The sequence below is a fragment of the Gadus morhua genome, chromosome 22 (assembly GCF_902167405.1).
Source record: "Gadus morhua chromosome 22, gadMor3.0, whole genome shotgun sequence".
NCBI lineage: Eukaryota > Metazoa > Chordata > Actinopteri > Gadiformes > Gadidae > Gadus > Gadus morhua.
In genome coordinates this window covers 12,283,712-12,310,163 of record NC_044069.1, presented here as the reverse complement: position 1 = coordinate 12,310,163, position 26,452 = coordinate 12,283,712, and the positions used below count along the sequence as shown (strand labels likewise).

At 48.1% G+C, this 26,452-nt stretch overlaps 4 protein-coding genes and 1 pseudogene across 8 annotated transcripts; all 5 read right to left on the bottom strand.

Annotated features, from left to right (window-relative positions):
- Positions 1 to 3,485: 3,485 nt before the first annotated feature.
- LOC115536067 (protein rapunzel-like) lies at positions 3,486 to 4,253 on the bottom strand. The gene is made up of 2 exons (XM_030347722.1): positions 4,232 to 4,253; positions 3,486 to 4,114 (listed from the first exon to the last, which is right to left on the bottom strand). Exons 1-2 carry the CDS (start codon positions 4,251 to 4,253, stop codon positions 3,486 to 3,488), a joined length of 651 nt encoding a protein of 216 aa, XP_030203582.1.
- A 3,741-nt stretch (positions 4,254 to 7,994) lies between these two features.
- Positions 7,995 to 9,920, bottom strand: LOC115536230 (protein rapunzel). Its single transcript, XM_030347992.1, has 2 exons — positions 9,286 to 9,920; positions 7,995 to 9,087 (listed from the first exon to the last, which is right to left on the bottom strand). The coding sequence occupies exon 2, from the start codon at positions 9,022 to 9,024 to the stop codon at positions 8,341 to 8,343; it is 684 nt and encodes a 227-aa protein (XP_030203852.1). The 5' UTR covers positions 9,025 to 9,087; positions 9,286 to 9,920; the 3' UTR covers positions 7,995 to 8,340.
- On the bottom strand, positions 8,992 to 17,407 carry LOC115536223 (krev interaction trapped protein 1-like; annotated as a pseudogene).
- A 978-nt stretch (positions 17,408 to 18,385) lies between these two features.
- Positions 18,386 to 19,455, bottom strand: LOC115536228 (protein rapunzel-like). 4 transcript variants are annotated; one of them, XM_030347987.1, is made up of 2 exons: positions 19,359 to 19,455; positions 18,386 to 19,140 (listed from the first exon to the last, which is right to left on the bottom strand). In XM_030347987.1, exons 1-2 carry the CDS (start codon positions 19,382 to 19,384, stop codon positions 18,414 to 18,416), a joined length of 753 nt encoding a protein of 250 aa, XP_030203847.1. In that variant the 5' UTR covers positions 19,385 to 19,455; the 3' UTR covers positions 18,386 to 18,413. The 4 variants fall into 4 exon arrangements, with proteins under 4 accessions (XP_030203847.1, XP_030203849.1, XP_030203848.1 ...); XM_030347989.1 differs by having other exon boundaries at positions 19,348 to 19,453; XM_030347988.1 differs by having other exon boundaries at positions 18,386 to 19,160; positions 19,359 to 19,451.
- Positions 19,456 to 20,304: 849 nt separating this feature from the next.
- LOC115536229 (protein rapunzel) lies at positions 20,305 to 25,902 on the bottom strand. 2 transcript variants are annotated; one of them, XM_030347991.1, is made up of 3 exons: positions 25,499 to 25,902; positions 23,336 to 24,088; positions 20,305 to 20,334 (listed from the first exon to the last, which is right to left on the bottom strand). In XM_030347991.1, exon 2 carries the CDS (start codon positions 24,023 to 24,025, stop codon positions 23,336 to 23,338), a length of 690 nt encoding a protein of 229 aa, XP_030203851.1. In that variant the 5' UTR covers positions 24,026 to 24,088; positions 25,499 to 25,902; the 3' UTR covers positions 20,305 to 20,334. The 2 variants fall into 2 exon arrangements, with proteins under 2 accessions (XP_030203851.1, XP_030203850.1); XM_030347990.1 differs by lacking the exon at positions 20,305 to 20,334 and having other exon boundaries at positions 22,979 to 24,088.
- Between the last annotated feature and the right edge of the window lie 550 nt (positions 25,903 to 26,452).

Genomic DNA, 26,452 nt, shown 5'->3' with positions numbered 1-26,452 from the left:
TCAAAACTGCTTGGCCGGGACAGCCAATCAAACAGGAAGTAAACCTGTTCTCAGGAACTTGGCTGCCTGTTCTCAGCAACTTGGCTGCTCCGTGCAACTAGAAATTTGCTGTGGAGACTGTAGACAGAAACACAGTTGGTTTTATATAACATTGAATGACACATGAAACCCTTTGTATCCATTCATTTCCATGATCTTAATCACAAGATACATATGCTGTTTATCAGAAAAAATAACTTAACGAAAAGTGGGTAGTTGGTGTGCCTTGGTGCCTCCCCCTCCCTTTCCCCCTCCACTCCCCCTTGCTACCAGTCTTTTCATCACATCAAGCCAGGTGAGGCGGGAGCTATCTAAGCTCCAGAGGAATAAGGCAATGGGTCCGGACAACATCAATCCCAAGGTGCTTAAAGCGTGTGCCGAACAGCTTGCTGGAGTGTTCCAACACCTCTTCAACCTCTCCCTGAGGCTAAAGAAGGTTCCCCAGTTGTGGAAGACCTCCTGCATTGTTCCGGTGCCTAAGATAGCTCGTCCTAGCTCTCCCAACGACTACAGGCCAATGGTGCTGATCTCGCACATCATGAAGACCTTCGAAAGACTGGTTCTACAGCACCTCAGGCCCCAGGTGTGTGACTCCATGGACCCACTGCAGTTCGCGTACCAGGCCCAACTCAGTGTGGACGACGTCATCATTTACCTGCTGCACAGGACTTACTCACTCCTGGAGAAGCCGGGGAGCTCAGTGAGAGTCATGTTCTTCGACTTCTCCAGTGCGTTTAACACCATCCAGCCTCCCCTGCTTGAGAAGAAGCTCTCAGCAATGCAGGTACACCCCGACATGGTGGCCTGGATTGGTGACTACCTTTCCAGCAGGCCGCAGTACGTGCGGCTGCAGAGCAGCCTGTCAGATGTGGTGATGAGCAACACTGGCGCACCCCAAGGAACAGTACTTTCACCGTTCCTCTTTACCATCTACACCTCTGACTTCAGCTTCAAATCTGGAAACTGCCATCTCCAGAAATTCTCAGATGACTCCTCCATCGTGGGCTGCATCAGTGAGGACAGGGAGGACGAGTACAGAGGTGTGGTGGAGGACTTCGTCAGATGGTCTGAGGAGTACCACCTCAAACTCAACATCGGCAAGACCAAGGAGCTGGTGGTGGACTTCCGCCGGAAGAGGAAGCCCCCAACCCCTATTACCATCCAGGGGGTTGAAATTGAGACGGTGGATTTGTATAAGTTCCTTGGAGTACACATCAACAATAAACTGGACTGGTCTGACAACACAGAGGCCCTCTACCGGAAGAGTCAGAGCACACTCTTCTTCCTCAGGAGGCTCAGGTCGTTTGACGTGTGTGGCCGGCTGCTAAGGACATTTTATCTGTCTGTGGTAGCCAGCACGCTGTTCTTCGCTGGGGCGTGCTGGGGAGGAGGCATCAAGGATGGGGAGTCAAACAGACTCAACAACCTGGTTAGGAAAGCCAGCTCTGTTGTGGGACTAGAGCTGGACAGTCTGGAGGTGGTGGTGGAGAGGAGGATGAGGGACAAATTGAAGTCCATCCTTGGCAACCCCTCCCATCCCCTCCATGCTGAGCTGTGGCAGATGAGGAGCACCTTCAGCCACAGGTTCATGTTCCCCAGGTGCAAGACGGAGCGCTTCAGGTGCTCCTATGTGCCGGCAGCCATTTGGCTGTTCAACAGTGCCTGATGATTGTGTTTGTGTCTGGGCTGTTTTTGCAACAAACAAATTTCTCCTACGGGGGATTAATAAAGTTGTATTTTGTATTATTTTAGGCCTATTCTTGACAGTAACGTGAAGGATAAACTAATTTTTTGTATTTGATTTCTCCTTTTATAGACATAACCACATTGCATTATTAAATATGGTCAGATAGCAGTGCTCTTACAATTATTTGTTTTGATGAGACGCATCAATATGTATGTAAGAGGAGTCTGTAAGTCCACCATCTGTTCACGTCTCCACTTACATCTTAATTCCCCGCAACATAAAACAAATGTTTGGGCCAACACACTGTGATCACACCCACTTACACAGAATGAAACTCTTTGTATCCATTCATATAATCTTAATCACCAGATACCTGTCCTGTTTCTCAGGAAAAATAACTTCATGAAAAGTATGTTGTGGGTTTGGCTTATGTCGTGTTTTAGGCCTACTCGATCTACCAGTTGATCTTCGTTACTACCCTCACCTGTGGTCATGAAGGGTGGTTTATGACCGAAAGGACGAGATCGCGGGTACAATTGGCCGAGATGGGTTTTCTCAGGAGGGTGGCTGTCGCCTCCCTTAGACACATGAGAAGCTCAGCCAACCGTGAGGAACTCAGAATAGAGCCTCTCCTCTGCTTAGAAGGGAGACGGTTGAGGTGGTTCAGGCATCAGGTAAGGATGCCCACTGGGCGCCTCCCAAGGGAGGTGTTCAAGGTACGAGCAGTGGGGAGGAGACCCCGGGGAAGACCCAGGACTAGGTGGAGAGATCATATCTCAACACTGGCCTTGGAACGCCTCGGTATCCCCTTGCCAGAGTTGGTCGATGTGGCCCGGGAAGGGGAAGTCTGGGGCCCCCTTCTGGAGCTGCTGCCCCCGTGACCCGATCCCTGATAAGCGGTTGGACAATAAGGATGAGGCATATAACTTCTGAACAATCTGGCGGACCAGATATGTCAGGCAGGCCATTTATGGCCCGCGGGCCGTCAGTTGCCATCCACTGCTGTTGGCCTTTTATTGTATTGCATAAACTGTCATTTCCATCTACCTCATGCATATAACAAAAACCTGTTAATCATTCCATATTCATTCCAGAATCTTTGCTCTCTGCAGTTTTGCAACAACTATATCTATATTTATATCTGTAAATTGTAAAATGTTTAGAATTACCTTTGTATAGCTTACTTGTCCTTGTGTTAGCTATATATCTATTCAGGGTTAGTGCCTTGAAGCATGAAAAACAGAGTAAGTTTCCGGTGTACCCACACTAGGCCAATTAATGATGACTGACTGATAGTAGACTTTTTATAGCGCAAATGCTATAGGTATTTTGTACGTTATTTTATCCCATCTCCCCAAATGATTAAAGAATATCAAAGCATAAAAGTAAAAAACCTTTTAAAAAGAAACATTTGATGCATAACAGCAGCATTTATTTAGGCAGCTAATACACAAAAGTATGGTCTCCATTTAAACAAAATATCCCACACAGCATCGATGTGTCAACCAAAATAATAAAAACATTAGAATATATGGCAGGCATCCTGACTATACAAATAAATCTCCAAAATATTCCCGGCATGATTAAATATCTTTGAATTGGTCGAGAGTGGATTCAGGGAGTAAAGTGACCCCACCCCACCTGAAGTGCTTCCATGTTGACATGGACAATATCGTATCCCTCCCCCCACCCCTCCCCCCACCCCTCCGACCTCCCACCACCAATCTCCCATCTCCCCTCCGACCTCCCCTCCCAGAACCTAGGGCGGGCTCTCCTCCTTGCAATGACTCAGCACCTCCTCCATCTTGCTCTGGATCTCCTGCACCCTCTTGGCCCACTTCTGGGCCACCTCCTCCTCGTCATCCTCCGTCACCGCCGTGTAGGCCATGAGCGCGATGAGGCCCATGTGGAAGAGGAGGCGCAGGTGGGAGCAGCGGTGCTCCATCACGGTGCGGTTGCACCCGCAGTGCTCCAAGTACACCAGCAGGAGGGGCCGGCCGAACACGGAGCCCTTCCCCATCACACCACGGTAGTAGACGTCCAGGCTCATGTCCGCCTTGTCCCGCTCGTAGATCCTCTCGAAGGTGCTCATGTGGTGGTCGGCGGCGTCCGGGTCCTTCTTCACCTGGGTCACCATGTTGCCGAAGGCGGCGTACTGGTGCTTGATGAACTCCTCGTACTTGCCGTAGGTTTCGTTGACCTCGTCGATCCGGATCTTCTGCAGGCACTGCCGGTTCTTGGCCGAGATGTCCTCCATCTTGCAGTGCAGCGCCTGGAAGTCCTTGTCCAGGACGTTGGCCTCGTCCTCCTGGTGGCCCTTGTGCAGCAGCCCCACCAGAGGGGAGATGATGCCGCAGATGGGGTCGACGGAGGAGGCGAAGGACGTGACTTAGGCCTAATCTTGACCGTAACGTGAAGGATAAACAAATTTTTTGGAAGTGTTGTTACCTTCCTTTTACCTCGTCGTGTTATCTTGCGACGACGTGCAAGATCAACGCACCAAACGATCGCAGAATGCGTATGACATCCCTGATCCGTAGGCGGATGCATTGTTAGCAACAAGTCCATTCCAGCCCTTAGAAAGCAACTTCAATGTATTTTCATTTTGATAACCATTTGCCAATAGCTTTCATTGTAAGTGAAATTACTGAGACGGTCATCAAATAGCCACCTAACCAATTATGTCTTTCCACCAAAATTAGTTTATGGAGTCATATTCTGCTTGGCCCCCTCATTGCTGCTCGGTATGCGATTGGCTGCTTGTCGTTGCTTCCCTGTCATCATCGTTTTAAACCAGCCAACATCGTGCAAAGGGGAAAAGCCAACTTGGTGATTGGCTCCGGCGAAAACGTATCGGAAGCAGAAAAAAATGTATTGCTCTTCTCCAAACCCTTTTGCAGGGCAAACTCAAATCGCTGGCAGAATGGGCGGGGCTACCCAGTCTACCAATATTCACAAACACAGTATCATTGGAATGCTTGGTCCAAGCCAATTGTCGTTTTGCGCCATTATGGATTTTCCGCCACCTTGGTTTATGTCAAAATCCTTCAAAATGCATCCCCCATCAGAAACATCTCGAAACTTGGCACAGATGATCTTCAGGCCATGCTTGACTTATTGAATGGATTTTTCAAATTCAAAACTGCTTGGCCGGGACAGCCAATCAAACAGGAAGTAAACCTGTTCTCAGGAACTTGGCTGCCTGTTCTCAGCAACTTGGCTGCTCCGTGCAACTAGAAATTTGCTGTGGAGACTGTAGACAGAAACACAGTTGGTTTTATATAACATTGAATGACACATGAAACCCTTTGTATCCATTCATTTCCATGATCTTAATCACAAGATACATATGCTGTTTATCAGAAAAAATAACAAAACGAAAAGTGGGTAGTTGGTGTGCCTTGGTGCCTCCCCCTCCCTTTCCCCCTCCACTCCCCCTTGCTACCAGTCTTTTCATCACATCAAGCCAGGTGAGGCGGGAGCTATCTAAGCTCCAGAGGAATAAGGCAATGGGTCCGGACAACATCAATCCCAAGGTGCTTAAAGCGTGTGCCGAACAGCTTGCTGGAGTGTTCCAACACCTCTTCAACCTCTCCCTGAGGCTAAAGAAGGTTCCCCAGTTGTGGAAGACCTCCTGCATTGTTCCGGTGCCTAAGATAGCTCGTCCTAGCTCTCCCAACGACTACAGGCCAATGGTGCTGATCTCGCACATCATGAAGACCTTCGAAAGACTGGTTCTACAGCACCTCAGGCCCCAGGTGTGTGACTCCATGGACCCACTGCAGTTCGCGTACCAGGCCCAACTCAGTGTGGACGACGTCATCATTTACCTGCTGCACAGGACTTACTCACTCCTGGAGAAGCCGGGGAGCTCAGTGAGAGTCATGTTCTTCGACTTCTCCAGTGCGTTTAACACCATCCAGCCTCCCCTGCTTGAGAAGAAGCTCTCAGCAATGCAGGTACACCCCGACATGGTGGCCTGGATTGGTGACTACCTTTCCAGCAGGCCGCAGTACGTGCGGCTGCAGAGCAGCCTGTCAGATGTGGTGATGAGCAACACTGGCGCACCCCAAGGAACAGTACTTTCACCGTTCCTCTTTACCATCTACACCTCTGACTTCAGCTTCAAATCTGGAAACTGCCATCTCCAGAAATTCTCAGATGACTCCTCCATCGTGGGCTGCATCAGTGAGGACAGGGAGGACGAGTACAGAGGTGTGGTGGAGGACTTCGTCAGATGGTCTGAGGAGTACCACCTCAAACTCAACATCGGCAAGACCAAGGAGCTGGTGGTGGACTTCCGCCGGAAGAGGAAGCCCCCAACCCCTATTACCATCCAGGGGGTTGAAATTGAGACGGTGGATTTGTATAAGTTCCTTGGAGTACACATCAACAATAAACTGGACTGGTCTGACAACACAGAGGCCCTCTACCGGAAGAGTCAGAGCACACTCTTCTTCCTCAGGAGGCTCAGGTCGTTTGACGTGTGTGGCCGGCTGCTAAGGACATTTTATCTGTCTGTGGTAGCCAGCACGCTGTTCTTCGCTGGGGCGTGCTGGGGAGGAGGCATCAAGGATGGGGAGTCAAACAGACTCAACAAGCTGGTTAGGAAAGCCAGCTCTGTTGTGGGACTAGAGCTGGACAGTCTGGAGGTGGTGGTGGAGAGGAGGATGAGGGACAAATTGAAGTCCATCCTTGGCAACCCCTCCCATCCCCTCCATGCTGAGCTGTGGCAGATGAGGAGCACCTTCAGCCACAGGTTCATGTTCCCCAGGTGCAAGACGGAGCGCTTCAGGTGCTCCTATGTGCCGGCAGCCATTTGGCTGTTCAACAGTGCCTGATGATTGTGTTTGTGTCTGGGCTGTTTTTGCAACAAACAAATTTCTCCTACGGGGGATTAATAAAGTTGTATTTTGTATTATTTTAGGCCTATTCTTGACAGTAACGTGAAGGATAAACTAATTTTTTGTATTTGATTTCTCCTTTTATAGACATAACCACATTGCATTATTAAATATGGTCAGATAGCAGTGCTCTTACAATTATTTGTTTTGATGAGACGCATCAATATGTATGTAAGAGGAGTCTGTAAGTCCACCATCTGTTCACGTCTCCACTTACATCTTAATTCCCCGCAACATAAAACAAATGTTTGGGCCAACACACTGTGATCACACCCACTTACACAGAATGAAACTCTTTGTATCCATTCATATAATCTTAATCACCAGATACCTGTCCTGTTTCTCAGGAAAAATAACTTCATGAAAAGTATGTTGTGGGTTTGGCTTATGTCGTGTTTTAGGCCTACTCGATCTACCAGTTGATCTTCGTTCCTACCCTCACCTGTGGTCATGAAGGGTGGTTTATGACCGAAAGGACGAGATCGCGGGTACAATTGGCCGAGATGGGTTTTCTCAGGAGGGTGGCTGTCGCCTCCCTTAGACACATGAGAAGCTCAGCCAACCGTGAGGAACTCAGAATAGAGCCGCTCCTCTGCTTAGAAGGGAGACGGTTGAGGTGGTTCAGGCATCAGGTAAGGATGCCCACTGGGCGCCTCCCAAGGGAGGTGTTCAAGGTACGAGCAGTGGGGAGGAGACCCCGGGGAAGACCCAGGACTAGGTGGAGAGATCATATCTCAACACTGGCCTTGGAACGCCTCGGTATCCCCTTGCCAGAGTTGGTCGATGTGGCCCGGGAAGGGGAAGTCTGGGGCCCCCTTCTGGAGATGCTGCCCCCGTGACCCGATCCCTGATAAGCGGTTGGACAATAAGGATGAGGCATATAACTTCTGAACAATCTGGCGGACCAGATATGTCAGGCAGGCCATTTATGGCCCGCGGGCCGTCAGTTGCCATCCACTGCTGTTGGCCTTTTATTGTATTGCATAAACTGTCATTTCCATCTACCTCATGCATATAACAAAAACCTGTTAATCATTCCATATTCATTCCAGAATCTTTGCTCTCTGCAGTTTTGCAACAACTATATCTATATTTATATCTGTAAATTGTAAAATGTTTAGAATTACCTTTGTATAGCTTACTTGTCCTTGTGTTAGCTATATATCTATTCAGGGTTAGTGCCTTGAAGCATGAAAAACAGAGTAAGTTTCCGGTGTACCCACACTAGGCCAATTAATGATGACTGACTGATAGTAGACTTTTTATAGCGCAAATGCTATAGGTATTTTGTACGTTATTTTATCCCATCTCCCCAAATGATTAAAGAATATCAAAGCATAAAAGTAAAAAACCTTTTAAAAAGAAACATTTGATGCATAACAGCAGCATTTATTTAGGCAGCTAATACACAAAAGCATGGTCTCCATTTAAACAAAATATCCCACACAGCATCGATGTGTCAACCAAAATAATAAAAACATTAGAATATATGGCAGGCATCCTGACGATTCAAATAAATCTCTTAAATATTCCCGGCATGATTAAATATCTTTGAATTGGTCGAGAGTGGATTCAGGGAGTAAAGTGACCCCACCCCACCTGAAGTGCTTCCATATTGACATGGACAATATTGTTTCCCTCCACCACCCATCCTCCCTCCCAATCTCGCCACCCTCCATACCACCAATCTCCCATCTCCCCTCCCAGAACCTAGGGCGGGCTCTCCTCCTTGCATTGACTCAGCACCTCCTCCATCTTGCTCTGGATCTCCGCCATCCTCTTTTTCCACTTCTGGGCCACATACTCCTCGTCGTCCTCCGTCACCGCCGTGTAGGCCATGAGCGCGATGAGGCCCATGTGGAAGAGGAGGCGCAGGTCGGAGCAGCGGTGCTCCATCACGGTGCGGTCGTGTCCGCAGTGCTCCAAGTACACCAGCAGGAGGGGCCGGCCGAACACGGAGCCTTCCCCCATCACACCACGGTAGTAGATGTCCAGGCCCAGGTCTGCCTTGAAATGCTCATAGACCCCTTTGAAGGTGCTCATGTGGTGGTCGGCGGCGTCCGGGTTCTTCTTCACCCCGGTCACCATCTCGCCGAAGGCCTTGTACTGGTGCTTGATGAACCCCTCGTGCTTGCCGTAGGTTTCGTAGACCTCGTCCATCCGGATCTGCGGCAGGCACTGCCCGTTCTTGGCCGAGATGCTCCCAATCTTGCAGTGCAGTGCCTGGAAGTCCTTTTCCAGGGCGTGGGCCTCCTCGTCCTCCTGGAGGCCCTTGCGCAGAAACCTCACCAGGGGGTAGATCATGCCGCAGATGGGGTCGACGGAGGAGGCGAAGGACGTGACCTTCTCCACACAGATCAGCACCTTGACCACTGTCTTCCGAGTGTCTGCCATGGCTCCTGCTTCACGGCCGCTCAGCTGCTCTGTAGTTTGAGATCTAGAAATGTGGGGTGGAGACTGTAGAAGGATCACGGAAACACAGTTGCTTTTATAGCATTGAGTGACGCATGAAACCCTTTGAATTACCTGTTTATCACGAAGAATAACTTACTGAAAAGTGGGTAGTTGTAGGTGTGTCTTTGGACTTAGGCCTAATCTTGACCGTAACGTGAAGGATAAACACATTTTTTGGAAGTGTTGTTACCTTTCCTTTACCTCGTCGTGTTACCTTGCGACGACATGGACGATCAACGCACCAAACGATCGCAGAATGCGTATGGCATCCCTGATCTGTAGGCGGATGCGTTGTTAGCAACAAGTCCATTCCAGCCCTTAGAAAGCAACTTCAATGTGTTTTCATTGTGATAACCATTTGCCAATAGCTTTCATTGTAAGTGAAATCACTGAGACGGTCATCAAATAGCCACCCAGGGGCGGATCTACTGGGGTGGCATGGGGTGGCAACTGCCACCCTAAAAAGCATAAAAGTAAAAAACCTTTTAAAAAGAAACATTTGACGCATAACAGCAGCATTTATTTAGCTAATACACAAAAGCATGGTCTCCATTTAAACAAAATATCTCACACAGCATCGGTGTGTCAACCAAAATAACAAAAACATTAGAATATATGGAAGGCATCCTGACTAAACAAATAAATCTCTAAAATATTCCCGGCATGATTAAATATCTTTGGATTGGTCGAGAGTGGAATCAGGGAGTAAAGTGTCCCCACCCCACCTGAAGTGCTTCCATATTGACATGGACAATATTGTTTCCCTCCCCCCACACCTCCTCCCTCCCAACCTCCGTGCTTCATGGAACCCATGAAAAGGAAAAGAAAACCAGAGCAACACGGTTTCCATTAGGTCCGCTACCACCGGGGGCGGAGCTACGGAATTCGGCTCTCCAATAATGGGACTCTCTCGGCCGTTTCTTATTTGAAGAAAACGGCGGGAGTGCCTCACTGGTAAACAAAACCACCAGACAATTGGCGAGCCCCCTAGCCTGTTTTTCATTTGAAAAAAGGTGGGAGAGTAAGAGACTGGTAATCAAGACCAACTCGCCAGCCGGCGAGAGGAAATCCAACCACGCCGCTTTAAAGAACATGTCTATATTCTTAAGCCGTAAAAGGGGTCCCGGACTCTAGCACAGAGTTGCCGAGTGAGCCCCTGGACATGTCTAACATGTAAAAACGGACAAAGGGGCCGGGGGAGGACCAAGACGCAGCCGCGCAGATGTCTTCCACCGAAACGCCCTTGAGTAGAGCCGTTGAAGCGGCCACGCTCCGTGTGGAGTGAGCTTTAACGCCCAACGGTGGCGCCAAGCCCTGCCGAGAGTAGGCTAGGCAAACACCCTCACATACCCAGCGAGAAAACCGCTGCTTAGAGAGAGCGCGGCCCCTGCTAGCGTCGCTATAACACACAAACAACTGTTGTGTGGAGCGGAACGCTGCCGAGCGATTCACGTACATAGCCAACGCCCGAACCGGGCACAGGAGATGCAACTCCGCCTCTGCCTCACTAGAATGAGGCGGGGGGTGAAAAGCCTTAAGCACAATATCCCTCGACCGAAAAGAACTATTAATGTTCTTCGGGAGGAACGCAGGATTAGGTCTGAGCAACGCGAAGGAGCTGTCCTCGTTTAGCAACAAGCAACTCGGGCTGACAGACAGAGCGGTTAGCTCACCGGCCCGCTTGGCAGAAACCAAGGCTAACAAGAGCGCCGTCTTAAATGACAGGGCATCCAAAGGGGCCTGGGAGAGAGGCTCGAAAGGATCCCTGGACAATCCGCGCAACACGGTGGGGAGATCCCAGCGTGGTGTAAGCACGCGTGAAACAGGCCTAACCCGTCTAGCCCCACGCAAGAATCTCTTGACCAGTGGATGGCTGAAGATCGGTCCACCATCACATCCTGCATGGCCAGCCGAAACGGCTGCCGCATAGACCTTGATAGTGGAGAAGGCCAAACCTTTTTCCAATAAGTTTTGCAGAAACGAAAGCACGCTTCCCACCTCGCATTGAGATGGGACAGCGTGGTTCGTCTCACACCAATTAGAGAAGGCGCACCACTTTGCCGCATAGAGGGAAGAAGTAGAAGGCGCACGAGCACTCTGAATAGTGTTGATAACCGTCTCAGGCAAACCTTTGCCCTGCAGGATCAACCTCTCAGGAGCCAAACCAACAGCCGTCCCGAGACATCGGGCGGGTGGTGCACCGTCCCGTGGGCCTGTGAAAGTGCATCCGGCCTGAATGGTACTGGCCAAGGCGCCGACCGCGAGAGCGCGGCAAGCTCTGGAAACCACAGAGCTGAACGGTTCTCCGGGGCCACTAATATCAGGGACAGTCTCTCCTGTCTGACCCGTTCCAGAAGAGGAAGGATCAGCTGGAGCGGGGGAAACGCATACAAGAGAGCCCGCGGCCAAGGTGTGTGTGCCAACGCATCTACCCCCAACGGGGGAAGATCCCGAGGGCTGAGGGAGAACCACCACCTGCAGTGCGTGTTCTCCCGGGACGCGAAGAGGTCCACCTGCGCTGTCCCGAACCTCTGCCAGATCAGTCTGACAATGTCGGGATGTAACCGCCACTCGTCTCGGCGGGGACCGCCTCGAGACATGAGGTCCACCCCAAAGTTCTGGGCGCCCACGATATGCAGGGCTCTCAGACTGCGGAGATACTGATGAGCCCAAAGCCAGAGCTCGACCGCCTTTCGGTGGAGAGCAGGGGAGCGGACTCCCCCCTGTCTGTTGATGTACGCTGCCGCCGACACGCTGTCTGTCCTGATCAGAACGTGGCGGCCGCGCACCAGGTGAAAAAAATGCAACAGCACTTTCCTCACAGCGTCGAGCTCCAACACATTTATGTGTGCTGTAGGGGGCGTGCGCCACTCGTCTCCGACCGAGTGAGAGAGGCACGTTCCTCCCCAACCCGTCAACGAGGCGTCCGTGAAGACCACTACGTAGGACGCCACCCTGCCCAGTGGAACACCCTTGAGAAGGGCGGAGGGTCCTATACCAATATTCCAGGTCTGGCGACACCGAACGGGGGACGAGGAGCAACCTGAGCTTGTGTCGCCTGGGGTCCAACCGTTGGCGAGCAAACCACCGCTGGAGTCTGCGCATAAAAAGCAGACCCAGGGGGACCACGGGGTGGGCAGCTGCCATCAGCCCCAACAGGCGCATGGTGGACAGTGCGGTCACGTTTCTGCGAACGTGAAAACGGGAGAGCGCCGACAGGATGGCGTCTCGCCGAGGAGGCGAAAGCATCGCAGTCATGGTGGCTGAGTCTAGGCAAAGCCCCAAGTAGACTGTCTGCCGGCTGGGGAGCAGGGAGCTCTTCTCCCAGTTGATGGCAAAACCCAGGAAGGAGAGATGGTTTATCACCAACATGGTGTCCCTTCTCGCGGTCTCTTCTGAGTTGCTCAGAATAAGCAGATCGTCTAGGTAGAAGAGAATCCTCTTTCCCTGACGTCTGAGCGGTTCCAACGCTGTCTCCACACACTTCGAGAAGGTGCGCGGAGCCAGGGAATAGCCGAACGGCAGACACTGGTACTCGTACGCCATCCCCATAAAGGCTTGTTCTCCTCACACACCTGCAGGGGGGAGCGCTTCTGCTGGTCCTCGATGTGCTGGGGAACCAGAAAAGAGTAAATAACATAAAGGAATAGCCTACATGTGTCATTGAAAAAAACAAAAGAAAGTAAAAAGCACCAAAAATGTTAACAAAAAGGCTTATTTTTTTCATTTTCCTCAAAACACCCATGATGCTCCAGGGTACCCAAGCCTCGGCTGGTCCTTGGTGCTGCTCACCCGGTCTATCTCAGAGTGCTGCAGCAGGAGCTTGACGATCTCAGAGTGTCCCCCGCGGGCTGCAAAGTGCAGCGGGGAGCTGAGCTGTCCGTTGAGCAGGTTGGGGTTACACTTCCCCTTCTCCAGCAGCAGACTGGTGGCCTCCACCTTGCCATGCCTGAATGAACACCAAACGATGAGTGAGAAAACGTGATCCACTATGCATGACTAAGTTATATGTGCTTGACGACCATCTAGGAGCACTTATGTAAACCACTACGATGGCCGTAGAACGTCAACCAGAAGCTTGTTACTATGCTAGAATTATAAGCGACGGCTTGCTTCTTGAAGCCTTTATAACCCTGTGCTTATTCCGACAAAACAACAATGCAAAAAAAAAACATAGCCATCACATGTTTGTTGTGCTACGCTCGTCCAGCCAACCCTTGAGTCCAAAAAACCGACCAACAGGTTTTAAGCTAGTTTAGCCTTGGGAGCCAGAGGACAGACCAGCAGGTGCTACGCTAGCCTAGCCTGGTTGAGCCAGAGGACCGACCAGCTGGTGCTAAGCTAGCCTAGCATGGTGGAGCCAGAGGACTGACTAACAGGTGCTAAGCTGGCCTAGCTTGGTGGAGCCGGAGAACTGACCAACAGGTGCCAAGCTAGCCCAGCTTGGTGGAGCCAGAGGACTGACCTACAGGTGCTACGCTAGCCCAGCCTGGTGGATAAAGAGGACAGACCAGCAGGTGCAACCCTAACCCTAGCCCGGTTGAGGACTGACCAGCAGGCGTAGTGGATGGGCGCCCAGTGGTCGCTGTCCAGCTGCTTGACGGAGAAGCCGCTGTCGAGGAGCTTGGTGAGCAGCTCAGTGTCTCCCTCACAGGCGCTGCGGTGGAGGGGGAAGTCGTCCACCCACTGCCGCTCCCTACAGCACAGACAGGAGCACGGTGGTTGGAGGATTAAACACGCGTTGTAAAATCGTTTTTGTTTGAATAAGACATGAGCTTGCAATGAGAATCTCCCGCCATTTTTCTCCAGTGAAGCCATATTGATTTAGAGCAGGAAAAAGATAAGGGTCTTAATGAAGCAGTGGGAAGATTATTGTATGTTGACGAGAAATTAATCATTTAGAATAATAAGCTATGTCTAACATTTTCAATTTTGCTCCTGCTCGCAGGGCTGAAGAAAACCGACAACAAGACATGTTTTAAATGAGTTTGTTTCTCACTTGTCTTCTGAAACGCTGTTAGGTCCATGCTGCCACTTTTCTCTTTTAGGAATCTGGATTTTGGAGTAGTCTGGAGCTCCAAGTCCAAAGTAAGGGTTTATGATCACTTTGTCCACCTACAAATAAAATCAAAGAGAGCAGGTTTAAAATCCACAAGGAAGTACTGCGGAACAACAACACCAGCCGGGTTAATGCCTCATCAACAACTTCAACCCTAAAATCACATGCGATGCTCCATGTAAACTTGGGTCTACTGTGAGCCTAAACCAGGAGACCAGGACTAGCCTAGACCAAGCCGGCGTTGTGCCTGTAAACCTCTGTTGCGTCCCCGTCCCCCCCCCCCTCACCCGGTTGGTGTACTGCAGGTCCGAGCCGTAGAGCGGGTTCAACACGCACACGTCCGCCTTCTCCAGCGACATCATCTTGCTGCGGACCTCCAGGGCGGTGTAGCCCATGTGCAGCCCCTCCTCCTCGCTGGGCCCGCGCTCAGGCCCGCTGGCGTACGCCGGGTTGCTGACTGTCGTCTTCACCCTCTCCACCGGCGCCGGCCGGAACAGTGGTGGCCGGGATGGCGTGGGGTACGGTGTGCTGCTCCGCCAGCCATCTAGGAGGGCAACGGTCATGAGTTTGAGTATTAAAAGAAGAAAAAACTGCACCTGTTCCTCAATCAATCCGAGAGTCAATGGCGTCTTTCTTCAAGATGTCGTTGAAAGAGACGGCACCCTGGATTCATCGTACCACCATGTTGTTATGTGCGCCCTAGGGCTTTGTCTATGTATCCTAACCCTATATCAGCGTTCCTGAGGTGTCTACCAGTCTATCAATGGCGTGATTGACTGTACACGATTTGCATGGCCGCCATATTAACAATGGGGGCGTCCAAGTTATAAGAGTGGGATGCAGCACAAAAAGGGGTTGTCCTTCGTCATAAAATACCTAACACACAACATTTCTTTATAACTGAGCTGAAAGCATTTCAGTTTTAGGTTGTTATAAACATTCTTAGCATGCCATTTTTAGGTCCCCTTTAATGTATTGTCTTTGTAGTCACTAAAAAGCATAAATCGTCTCATAAATTAGTTGGATAAAAACATGACAAGAACATTGGCCCTGGACAACAACAGTTATGTGTGAAAGGGGCTTCAAACCCATCCCGTGAACTGCTCTGGTCTGTCTCTCAGCGTTGGCTCAATGGTCGCTGCGGAGGAGGTGCATACTTGTTTTTGTTTTATTTATTTCTTATTGCTTATGTTTATTTATTTTTACACAATGTCTTGTTTGTTTTTTAAAAAAAATGTATGATGACTATATGCTCTGTAAGGTGACCTTGGGTGTCTTGAAAGGCGCCTCTAAATTAAATGTATTATTATTATTACTTGTCTAAGGCCAGCAGCATCCTGGAGGTGACTGAGGAGAAGTGGGCACTGGTCTCACTGCACACCCTCATCATGTCCTGAAGGCAGTAGAAGCTGGGGCTCCCCGCCGTGTAGCAGGGCTTGCTGTTGTCTGCGCACACACACACACACACACACACACACACACACACACACACACACACACACACACACACACACACACACACACACACACACACACACACACACACACACACACACACACACACAAATTGGAATAAGAGTACTGCTGTGAAATCAGATGTGGGACAGGGAGGATTGGGGGGGCTGGGCGCTTACCTTTGACACCGAGTGGCACGATAAAGAGGGAGACCTCTTTGCCTTCATTGTCAGAATTGAGGGTGAATTTCTTCATGTGCACCACACGCTTCCCTGTATTGAGTCAATGAATATAAACAAGAAATGAAACTGCTGCAAATTGGTTATCTTTACTCCAATATCTTTACAGTTTTTGGTTTCCGGCACATGCTCTGAGCGGTATCCCCACTATGAGCTCTGCTATAGCATAGTGGGACTGCTTGATCCAAGATTATATCGGACCCAACTCACCTATGAGGCCTTGGTTATTGGATATGGTCTTGGTCATCTCATCTACATAATTCAAAATAGATCTTGTTCTGTCTCCCCCGGCAGGGATCTTTGCTGCTAGAAGAACTTTCTTTCTCTTCTTTTCTTTCCCCTCCAGTGGTACTTCTATCAACAGGATCTTTACAAGAACATAACACAACACGGAGGTAGGTCAAGCCACAGCCTGCTACCTTGAAGTTGGGAGACTGCTACTGCAGTATTATTCTAAGGTTTTTGTATATGGATTTGGTACGTAATTGCTTTGAGAAACAGATGATTTATGAAATACGTGTCAAGATGAATTTGCTTCCATTATTTTCCTTCCTGCCAAGCTGGAATATTAGGCACACATGAATTCTATAGTTTCATTAATTATTAATTCAAACGATAGCATTAATTCAAGTCACTTATTGGAATAATTCAATCTAGGGTTGGCATTTCTGACTTCACTTATATTCTATAACTGCATGCCCTCTGATGAAACAGTGAATTTACCTCATATGACTTTGCTCTGTATTCCTTTGAACTTAAGCTGACTTGATTCTTCGGGCGAATGACTGCAACGAACACCTCTTCAAGGTTGTCCTGGTTGCCCATGGTGTAGCCTTCACCTCAGGGCCTTGTGTACATCCTATACAGCGATTAATGACTAGGGAGGCGCATGTCTGAAACAAGAAATGTGTGGATGAAAAGGAGATAGATAAGTAAAGGAACGACATAACGCGTATCCCCACATATGTTGATCGCAACAACACAGGAGAATCACTATGAAGCAGGTCGTAGAAATAGATGGAAAGGTAAAAAAGCTTATATTTTACAACTGAAATCGATATAGCCATATCGTTAATAGGGAAATAAGTTGACTTTTATCCCCGCACAATAAAAATGTAACTATTTTTATAACAGATCTGAATTGTTTATTCGTACTTAAGTCACGCCCCGGAAACTAATCGCCCTGTTGATTTTCATCAACAGTTAAACGCAAAGTTTAACATATCGAGATAAACTAAAGAAAAGTCTGTACTTTCGTCTGGAAAGATGTCCTTATGTTGAATCATATCATAGGCTTTCATAAACGAATGAGCTGCATCATGGACAACAGTCAACAGACTCTGGTCGCTTTCCAAAAATAAACACCTTCATCTTACCTATAAGTTGTGTATTCTCAAAGGTATGCAGGACAAGATAGTCGAAAGATAATTTCAATATATATTCCATTGTTAAACGACGCCATCGACCTTACTTTACTCCAAAAACTATACTATTCTTGTATGCCTAAAGGCCTTCATCGCTCAATGTGTTGCCGACAGAACGGAGAAGGAAACTGAAGAGGGTCCGGTTGGGTGTTCGTGTTGATAACAGCCTACTCTGGCGGCGGGGTGGACATATTGCATTTCGCAAATTATACAAATTACAAATTATTAATTATATTTCCTAGTTTAAACCGTTTTTGACCAATATATCATTGACCAATATAAACCTAAGTACGCTGTATGTACTGTAGGCCTATATTGTATAAATGGATTATGCATAAACTGTCATTTCGATCTGCCTCATGTGTATAAAGAAACCTTTTAATCATATATTCATTCAACCTTCTTTGCATTCTGCAGCGTTGCATCAATTATGTCTATATTTTTACGGGTACATTGTGAAATGGTTAGATATACCTTTATTAGCTTAGTTGTCCTTGTTTTTGCTGCATGTCTATTCTGGGTTAGCTCCTTAAAGTAGGAAAAACCTGAGTTAAATTAAAATATCTATACTTCTGCCGGTGTACACAGACTTGGCACAATCTATCTGATGACTGACTGATAATATACTTTTTATAGCGCAAATGCTATAGGTATGTTGTACATTATCTATTTTAAGAGCCATCAACAATTCTACTGTTATTAAATACGTGCTGTGAAGGTGTGCCGTTCAGAGTTTTTAAACCTCCCATCTCCCGCAATGATTAAAGAATATCAAAGCGTAAAAGTAAAAAACTTTAAAAAGAAACATTTGACACATAACAGCAGCGTTTATTTAGGCAGCTAATGCAAAAATCTCCATTTAAACAAAATATCCCACACAGCATCGATGTGTCAACCAAGATAGCAAAAACATTAGAATATATGGCAGGCATCCTGACTAAACAAATAAATCTCTAAAATATTCCCGGCATGATTCAATATCTTTGGATTGGTCGAGAGTGGATTCAGGGAGTAAAGTGACCCCACCCCACCTGAAGTGCTTCCATATTGAAATGGACAATATTGTTTCCCTCCACCACCCCTCCTCCCTCCCACCCTCCCAACCTCCCACCACCAATCTCCCATCTCCCCTCCGTCCTCCCCTCCCAGAACCTAGGGCGGGCTCGCCTCCTTGCATTGACTCAGAACCTCCTCCATCTTGCTCTGGATCTCCTCCATCCTCTTTTTCCACTTCTGGGCCACCTCCTCCTCGTCGTCCTCCGTCACCGCCGTGTAGGCCATGAGCGCGATGAGGCCCATGTGGAAGAGGAGGCGCAGGTCGGAGCAGCGGTGCTCCATCACGGTGCGGTCGCGTCCGCAGTGCTCCAAGTACACCAGCAGGAGGGGCTGGGCGAACACGGAGCCTTCCCCCATCACACCATCGTAGTGGACCTTCAGGCCCAGGTCCGCCTTGTCATGCTCATAGGTCCTCTTGAAGGTGCTCATGTATTGGTCGGCGGCGTCCGGGTTCTTCTTCACCCGGGTCACCATGTCGCCGAAGGCCTTGTACTGGTGCTTGATGAACTCCTCGTGCTTGACGTAGGTTTCGATGACCTCGTCCATCCGGATCTGCGGCAGGCACTGCCGGTTCTTGGCCGAGATGCTCCCAATCTTGCAGTGCAGTGCCTGGAAGTCCTTTTCCAGGGCGTGGGCCTCCTCGTCCTCCTGGAGGCCCTTGCGCAGCAGCCTCACCAGGGGGAAGATGATGCCGCAGATGGGGTCGACGGAGGAGGCAAAGGACGTGACCTTCTCCACACAGATCAGCACCTTGACCACTGTCTTCTGAATGTCTGCCATGGCTCCTGCTTCACGGCCGCTCAGCTGCTCTGTAGTTTGAGATCTAGAAATGTGGGGTGGAGACTGTAGAAGGATCACGGAAACACAGTTGGTTTTATAGCATTGAGTGACGTATGAAACCCTTTGAATTACCTGTTTATCACGAAGAATAACTTACTGATAAGTGGGTAGTTGTAGGTGTGTCTTTGGACTTAGGCCTAATCTTGACCGTAACGTGAAGGATAAACACTTTTTTTGGAAGTGTTGTTACCTTTCCTTTACCTCGTCGTGTTACCTTGCGACGACATGGACGATCAACGCACCAAACGATCGCAGAATGCATATGGCATCCCTGATCCGTAGGCGGATGCGTTGTTAGCAACAAGTCCATTCCAGCCCTTAGAAAGCAACTTCAATGTGTTTTCATTGTGATAACAATTTGCCAATAGCTTTCATTGTAAGTGAAATCACTGAGACGGTCATCAAATAGCCACCTAACCAATAATGCCTTTCCACCTAAATTAGTTTATTGGGTCATATTCTGCTTGGCCCCCTCAAAAAAAAAAAAAAAAAAATCTTCTACACCCCTCGCGGTCGACTTGGGATCTGTCGGCAGTCTACTGGTAGACCGTGATCGACTGGTTGGGCACCCCTTGTTTAGAGGACTAGTGCTATTCAGGGTTAGTGCCTTGAAGCATGAAAAACAGTGTCAGTTTCCGGTGTACCCACACTAGGCCAATTAATGATGACTGACTGATAGTAGACTTTTTGTATCGCAAATGCTTTAGGTATTTTGTACGTTATTTTATCCCATCTCCCCCAATGATTAAAGAATATCAAAGCATAAAAGTAAAAAACCATTTAAAAAGAAACGTTTGACACATAACAGCAGCATTTATTTGGGCAGCTAATACACAAAAGCATGGTTTCCATTTAAACAAAATATCCCACACAGCATCGATGTGTCAACCAAAATAACAAAAACATTAGAATATATGGCAGGCATTCTGACGATTCAAATAAATCTCAAATATTCCCGGCATGATTAAATATCTTTGGATTGGTTGAGAGTGGATTCAGGGAGTAAAGTGACCCCACCCCACCTGAAGTGCTTCCATATTGACATGGACAATATCGTATCCCTCCCCCCAACCCTCCTCCCTCCCAACCTCCCACCCTCCCACCACCAATCTCCCATCTCCCCTCCGACCTCCCCTCCCAGAACCTAGGGTTGGCTCTCCTGGCAATGACTCAGAACCTCCTCCATCTTGCTCTGGATCTCCTGCACTCTCTTGGCCCACTTCTGGGCCACCTCCTCCTCGTCGTCCTCCGTCACCGCCGTGTAGGCCATGAGCGCGATGAGGCCCATGTGGAAGAGGAGGCGCAGGTGGGAGCAGCGGTGCTCCATCACGGTGCGGTCGTGTCCGCAGTGCTCCAAGTACACCAGTAGGAGGGGCCGGCCGAACACGGAGCCCTTCCCCCATCACACCACGGTAGTGGACGTCCAGGCTCATGTCCGCCTTGTCCCGCTCGTTTATCCTCTCGAAGGTGCTCATGTGGAGGTCGGCGGCGTCCGGGTCCTTCTTCACCCGGGCCACCATGTTGCCCAAGGCGGCGTACTGGTGCTTCATGAACTCCTCGTGGTTGTCGAAGGTCTCGTTGACCTCGTCGATCCGGATCTTCTGCAGGTACTGCCGGTTCTTAGCCGAGATGCTCCCCATCTTGCAGTGCAGTGCCTGGAAGTCCTTTTCCAGGGCGTGGGCCCCGTCCTCCTGGAGGCCCTTGCGCAAAAATGCCGCAGATGAGGATGATGGAGGTGGCAAAGGCCGTGACCTTCTCTACACTGATTAGCACCTTGACCACTGTCTTCCGAGTGTCTGCCATGGCTCCTGCTTCACGGCCGCTCAGCTGCACTGTAGTTTGAGATCTAGAAATTTGGAGTTGAGACTTTAGAAGGAAACACGGACACAGTTGGTTTTTATATCATTGAGTGACACATGAAATCCTTTGTATTTCCTGTTTATCAGGGAAAATATTCAATGTATTTTCATTGTGATAACCATTTGCCAATAGCTTTCTTTGTAGGTGAAATTACTGAGACGGTCATCAAATAGCCACCTAACCAATTTTGTCTGTCCACCAAAATTAGTTTATGGAGTCATATTCTGCTTTGCCCCCTCATTGCTGCTCGGTACATGATTGGCTGCTTGCCGTTGCTTCCCTGTCGTCATTGTGTTAAACCAGCCAATAGCGCGCAAAGGGAAAAAGCCAGCTTGGTGATTGGCTCCCGCAAAAACGTATCGGAAGCAGAAAGAAATGTATTGCTCTTCTCCAGACCCTTGTGCAGGGCGAACTCAAATCGCAGGCAGAAGGGGCGGGCCTACCCAGTCTACCAATATTCACAAACAAGGAATCATTGGAATGCTTCGTCCATGCCGAGTTCAAAGCATCCTGTCTTTGTTTTGTGCCATTATGGATTTTGCGCCATCTTGGTTTATGTCAAAAACCTTCAAAATGCATCTCTTGTCACAAATGCTGTCCAATCATCTCGAAACTTGGCACAGATGATCTTCAGGCCATGCTAGATTTATTGAATAGATTTTTCAAATTCAGAACCGTTTGGTCGAGACAGCCAACAGCCTCAGCAGCTCTTTGACATATCTTTACCAAACTTGGTACATAGACCCATGACATCATCATGGGGACTCTCATTCAATTTGACCTCTAGGGGGCGCTGTAAATAATGAAGATGTGTTTTAACAATCTTTTTCAAGTTTTCAATCTTCATGAAACTTGCCATTTATGATCTTCGGACCAAGCTGAACAAATGTGTCAAAAATCTTTTTCAAATTCAAAACCGTTTGGCCGTGACAGCCAATCAAACTTCAGGGCAAAGCCGCCAATCAGGAAATAAGACAGTTCTAAGGAACTTGGCTGCCAGTTCTCAGGAACTTGGCTGCCAGTTCTCAGGAAGTTGGCTGCCAGTTCTCTGGAACTTGGCTGCCAGTTCTCTGGAACTTGGCTGCAAGTTCACGTGAACGACAAGAACTTGTTCCTTAAAACAAGAAGAACTGGTTCTTTGATTCTTGAGCAATGAAGAAGCTCAGCCAACCGTGAGGAACTCGGTATAGAGCTGCTCCTCTTCTTAGAGGGCAGTCAGTTGAGGTGGTTCAGGCATCAGGTAAGGATGCCCACTGGGCGCCTCCCAAGGGAGGTGTTCAAGGTACGAGCAGTGGGGAGGAGACCCCGGGGAAGACCCAGGACTAGGTGGAGAGATCATATCTCAACACTGGCCTTGGAACGCCTCGGGATCCCCTCGCCAGAGTTGGTCGATGTCGCCCGGGAAGGGGAAGTCTGGGGCCCCCTTTTGGAGCTGCTGCCCCCGTGACCCGATCCCTGATAAGCGGTTGGACGATGAGGATGAGGCATATAACTTCTGAAGAATCTGGCGGACCAGATATTATGTCAGGCAGGCCAGTTATGGCCCGCGGGCCGTCAGTTGCCATCCACTGCTGTTGGCCTTTTATTGTATTGCATAAACTGTCATTTCCATCTACCTCATGCATATAACAAAAACCTGTTAATCATTCCATATTCATTCCAGAATCTTTGCTCTCTGCAGTTTTGCAACAACTCTGTAAATTGTAAAATGTTTAAAATTACCTTTGTTTAGCTTACTTGTCCTTGTTTTAGCTATATATCTATTCAGGGTTAGTGCCTTGAAGCATGAAAAACAGAGTAAGTTTCCGGTGTACCCACACTAGGCCAATTAATGATGACTGACTGATAGTAGACTTTTTATAGCGCAAATGCTCTAGGTATTTTGTACGTTATTTTATCCCATCTCCCCCAATGATTAAAGAATATCAAAGCATAAAAGTAAAAAAAAAACTTTTAAAAAGAACATTTGACGCATAACAGCAGCATTTATTTAGGCAGCTAATACACAAAAGCATGGTCTCCATTTAAACAAAATATCTCACACAGCATCGATGTGTCAACCAAAATAATAAAAACATTAGAATATATGGCAGGCATCCTGACTATACAAATAAATCTCCAAAATATTCCCGGCATGATTAAATATCTTTGGATTGGTCGAGTTTGGATTCAGGGAGTAAAGTGACCCCACCCCACCTGAAGTGCTTCCATATTGACATGGACAATATCGTATCCCTCCCCCCACCCCTCCTCCCTCCCAACCTCCCACCCTCCCACCACCAATCTCCCATCTCCCCTCCGACCTCCCCTCCCAGAACCTAGGGTGGGCTCTCCTCCTGGCAATGACTCAGAACCTCCTCCATCTTGCTCTGGATCTCCTGCACCCTCTTGGCCCACTTCTGGGCCACCTCCTCCTCGTCGTCCTCCGTCACCGCCGTGTAGGCCATGAGCGCGATGAGGCCCATGTGGAAGAGGAGGCGCAGGTGGGAGCAGCGGTGCTCCATCACGGTGCGGTTGCGTCCGCAGTGCTCATAGTACACCAGCAGGAGGGGCCGGCCGAACACGGAGCCCTTCCCCATCACACCACGGTAGTAGACGTCCAGGCTCATGTCCGCCTTGTCCCGCTCGTAGATCCTCTCGAAGGTACTCATGTGGAGGTCGGCGGCGTCCGGTTCTTTCTTCACCCGGGCCACCATGTTGCCGAAGGCGGCGTACTGGTGCTTGATGAACTCCTCGTACTTGCCGTAGGTTTCGTTGACCTCGTCGATCCGGATCTTCTGCAGGCACTGCCGGTTCTTGGCCGAGATGTCCTCCATCTTGCAGTGCAGCGCCTGGAAGTCCTTTTCCAGGACGTGGGCCTCATCCTCCTGGAGGCCCTTGCGCAGCAGCCCCACCAGGGGGGAGATGATGCCGCAGATGGGGTCGACGGAGGAGGCGAAGGACGTGACCTTCTCCACGCAGCACAGCACCTTGACCACCGTCTTCTTCACCTGAGCTCCGTCCGCCATGGCTCCTGCTTCACGGCCGGGCGGCTGTTCTGTACTTTGAGATCTAGAAATGTGGTGTTGAGACTGAAGATGGAAACCCAGAAAAAAAGAAACACAGTGGTTTTATCTAACATTGAAGTCAATCTTGATCTTTTTATTATTGTAGGAGCCTCAATGCCTATTCGTTATTTTAAGTTGATAATTCATGATAATGTTTGGATTTTCATGAGTGAATAATATAATAGTCAAGTGTGGTCATTCGGAACAGGCCTACACAGACATTTATTTTTAAATTCAATTGCATTATTTTTGGTGCATGCGCACATTCAATTACTTTATTTTGTGTGAGGGGAAACTTTATTGTGTTGACGACGTGTGACAGACAGTCAGGCTTAACAAGCGTGGAGCCAGACAGTTTTTTATCCTCTCTCTCCCTCACCTCTCTCGCTCTCACTTTATTATATTTTCATATTGTGGAAAAGGATTTTTGTATTTTGCCTTTGAGGAGTAAACCTTTCAAACGTCACGTTGTGGTCCCTTGCATTCTTTTTGTGGATATTGGACAAGGTATGTGCCGAGGGGAAACACGGAGCTGGAGCGTCAAGCTGGAGCTTCACTAATTCGACCCAATAGGTCCTAGAGTTATTATTAAAAACATATATGATATTATCATCAGTTACAATAGCCTAGGTTCGTGTGAAAGGTGTCTTTTAACAGAGCAATGAGTAAGATCCGAGGGGCTTGGTTAAATGTTTGTTGTCATTGCTGCGTTAGCGTCAGTGGGTAACCAAGGGAACCCGAGCTCAGATGGTGGGTGGGGTGGCTCTCAATGTGCAGCGCCATCAACATGTATGTAAGAGGAGCCTGTAAGTCCACCATATGGCCACTTCTCCACTTACGTCTTAATTCCCCCGCAACATAAATCAAATGTTTGGGCTAACACACAGTTGTCAATTTTTTATTCCATGGAATTAGTCATCTCTTTGGAATATGACCATGTTATTAATAATTGTAAATGTCCCTAAGTAGCAGTGGCACTTTATTTTACGAGGCAAGATTATGATCACACCCACTAACATGGTATGAAACCCTTTGTGTCAATTCATTTCCATGATCTTAATCACCAGTATCATATCCTGCTTCACTGGAACCATAACTTAAAGAAGAGTCGTTAGTGGGTGTGTCTTAGGCCTAGTCTTTACAGTAACGTGAAGGATAAATACATATTTTTATATGTTGGATTTCACCTTTCATAGACATATCCACATGGAATTATTAAATATAGTCACATAGCAGTGCAATTATGTGTTTTGATGAGACTGATGTAATTCCCTGATTCTTAACAATACAACAATCAACCATTGGACTTCCTTTCTCTTTCATCTGTTCAAACCATGTTCAAACCACGTTTAATCACAATCAACTGTAACGCAGAATGTTAAATGCTCTCGTCGAACACACGCTAACTGACTGATACTATATACGTTGACTTACCTGAGGGTAAACAATTGAGGTTATTCTGTCTACATGGATGTGAGACCTCTCCTTCCACCATTTTTCTCTTTAGTCAAATAAGCACAGCCCCTCTGTTCCAAATAAGGGCATAGGAACGGGGAAGTGGTTTGTATTTGACGAGCGTTGATTTGCTAGCGAGGAAGGTCGTCTACGAAAGGGAGCGCTTATTGTTGGTTAAACACCACGGTCCGCTGCGGTTTTAGAAACACCAGCTGAGGGCAGGGCGGGGCAGGGCAAATCGTTTTGGTTGTTTTGATCATAGCCAAACCCTCCTAGTCCGTGTTGGTTAAAAGAAAATACGCAATGATAGTATCTTATTTATAATACGAATAGAAAAGCCAATAAGAGCATGACTCAACATTGTAAACCTGGTTTATCCTGCAGTGAATCATGAATCTGGCAAAAGTGACTAGTTCCTGTCGTCAGCTGTGTGTTGATCCGGTGCATGCACCTATGTGACGGTCCATGTGCGCAGTACAGAAACAATGGATGGTCAATGCGGACAATTTAGGAAGTTCCACAGCAACATTTTCAACCGCAGAGGAATACAGTTTATTAGGAATGTCGCCATTCTTGGTTGTAAATGTGAATCATTTTAGAATAAGCAATAAACAAGTTTTTTTTTATTATTATTACAAATTGATTTTCCTCAGGACCTTTACATGCATCGATAAGAGGCGGTTCTGTTGTTGTTTTTTTATCATAATTTTTTTGGATTTATTTATATGCAAAACGTATAAGGGTCCAAATATAACATTTTACAAATGATCAAATTCTGATACGAAACCATTAGCCTGTAATCATAATTTCCGACAAACATACTGAAATACAAATAAATAATATAAAACTAGTTTGCACTTTTTCTAACTTTATGCACTTGTTTACAGAACTTCCTCATCCTAATTTAATCTAATATGGTTCAGGAAAAACTTG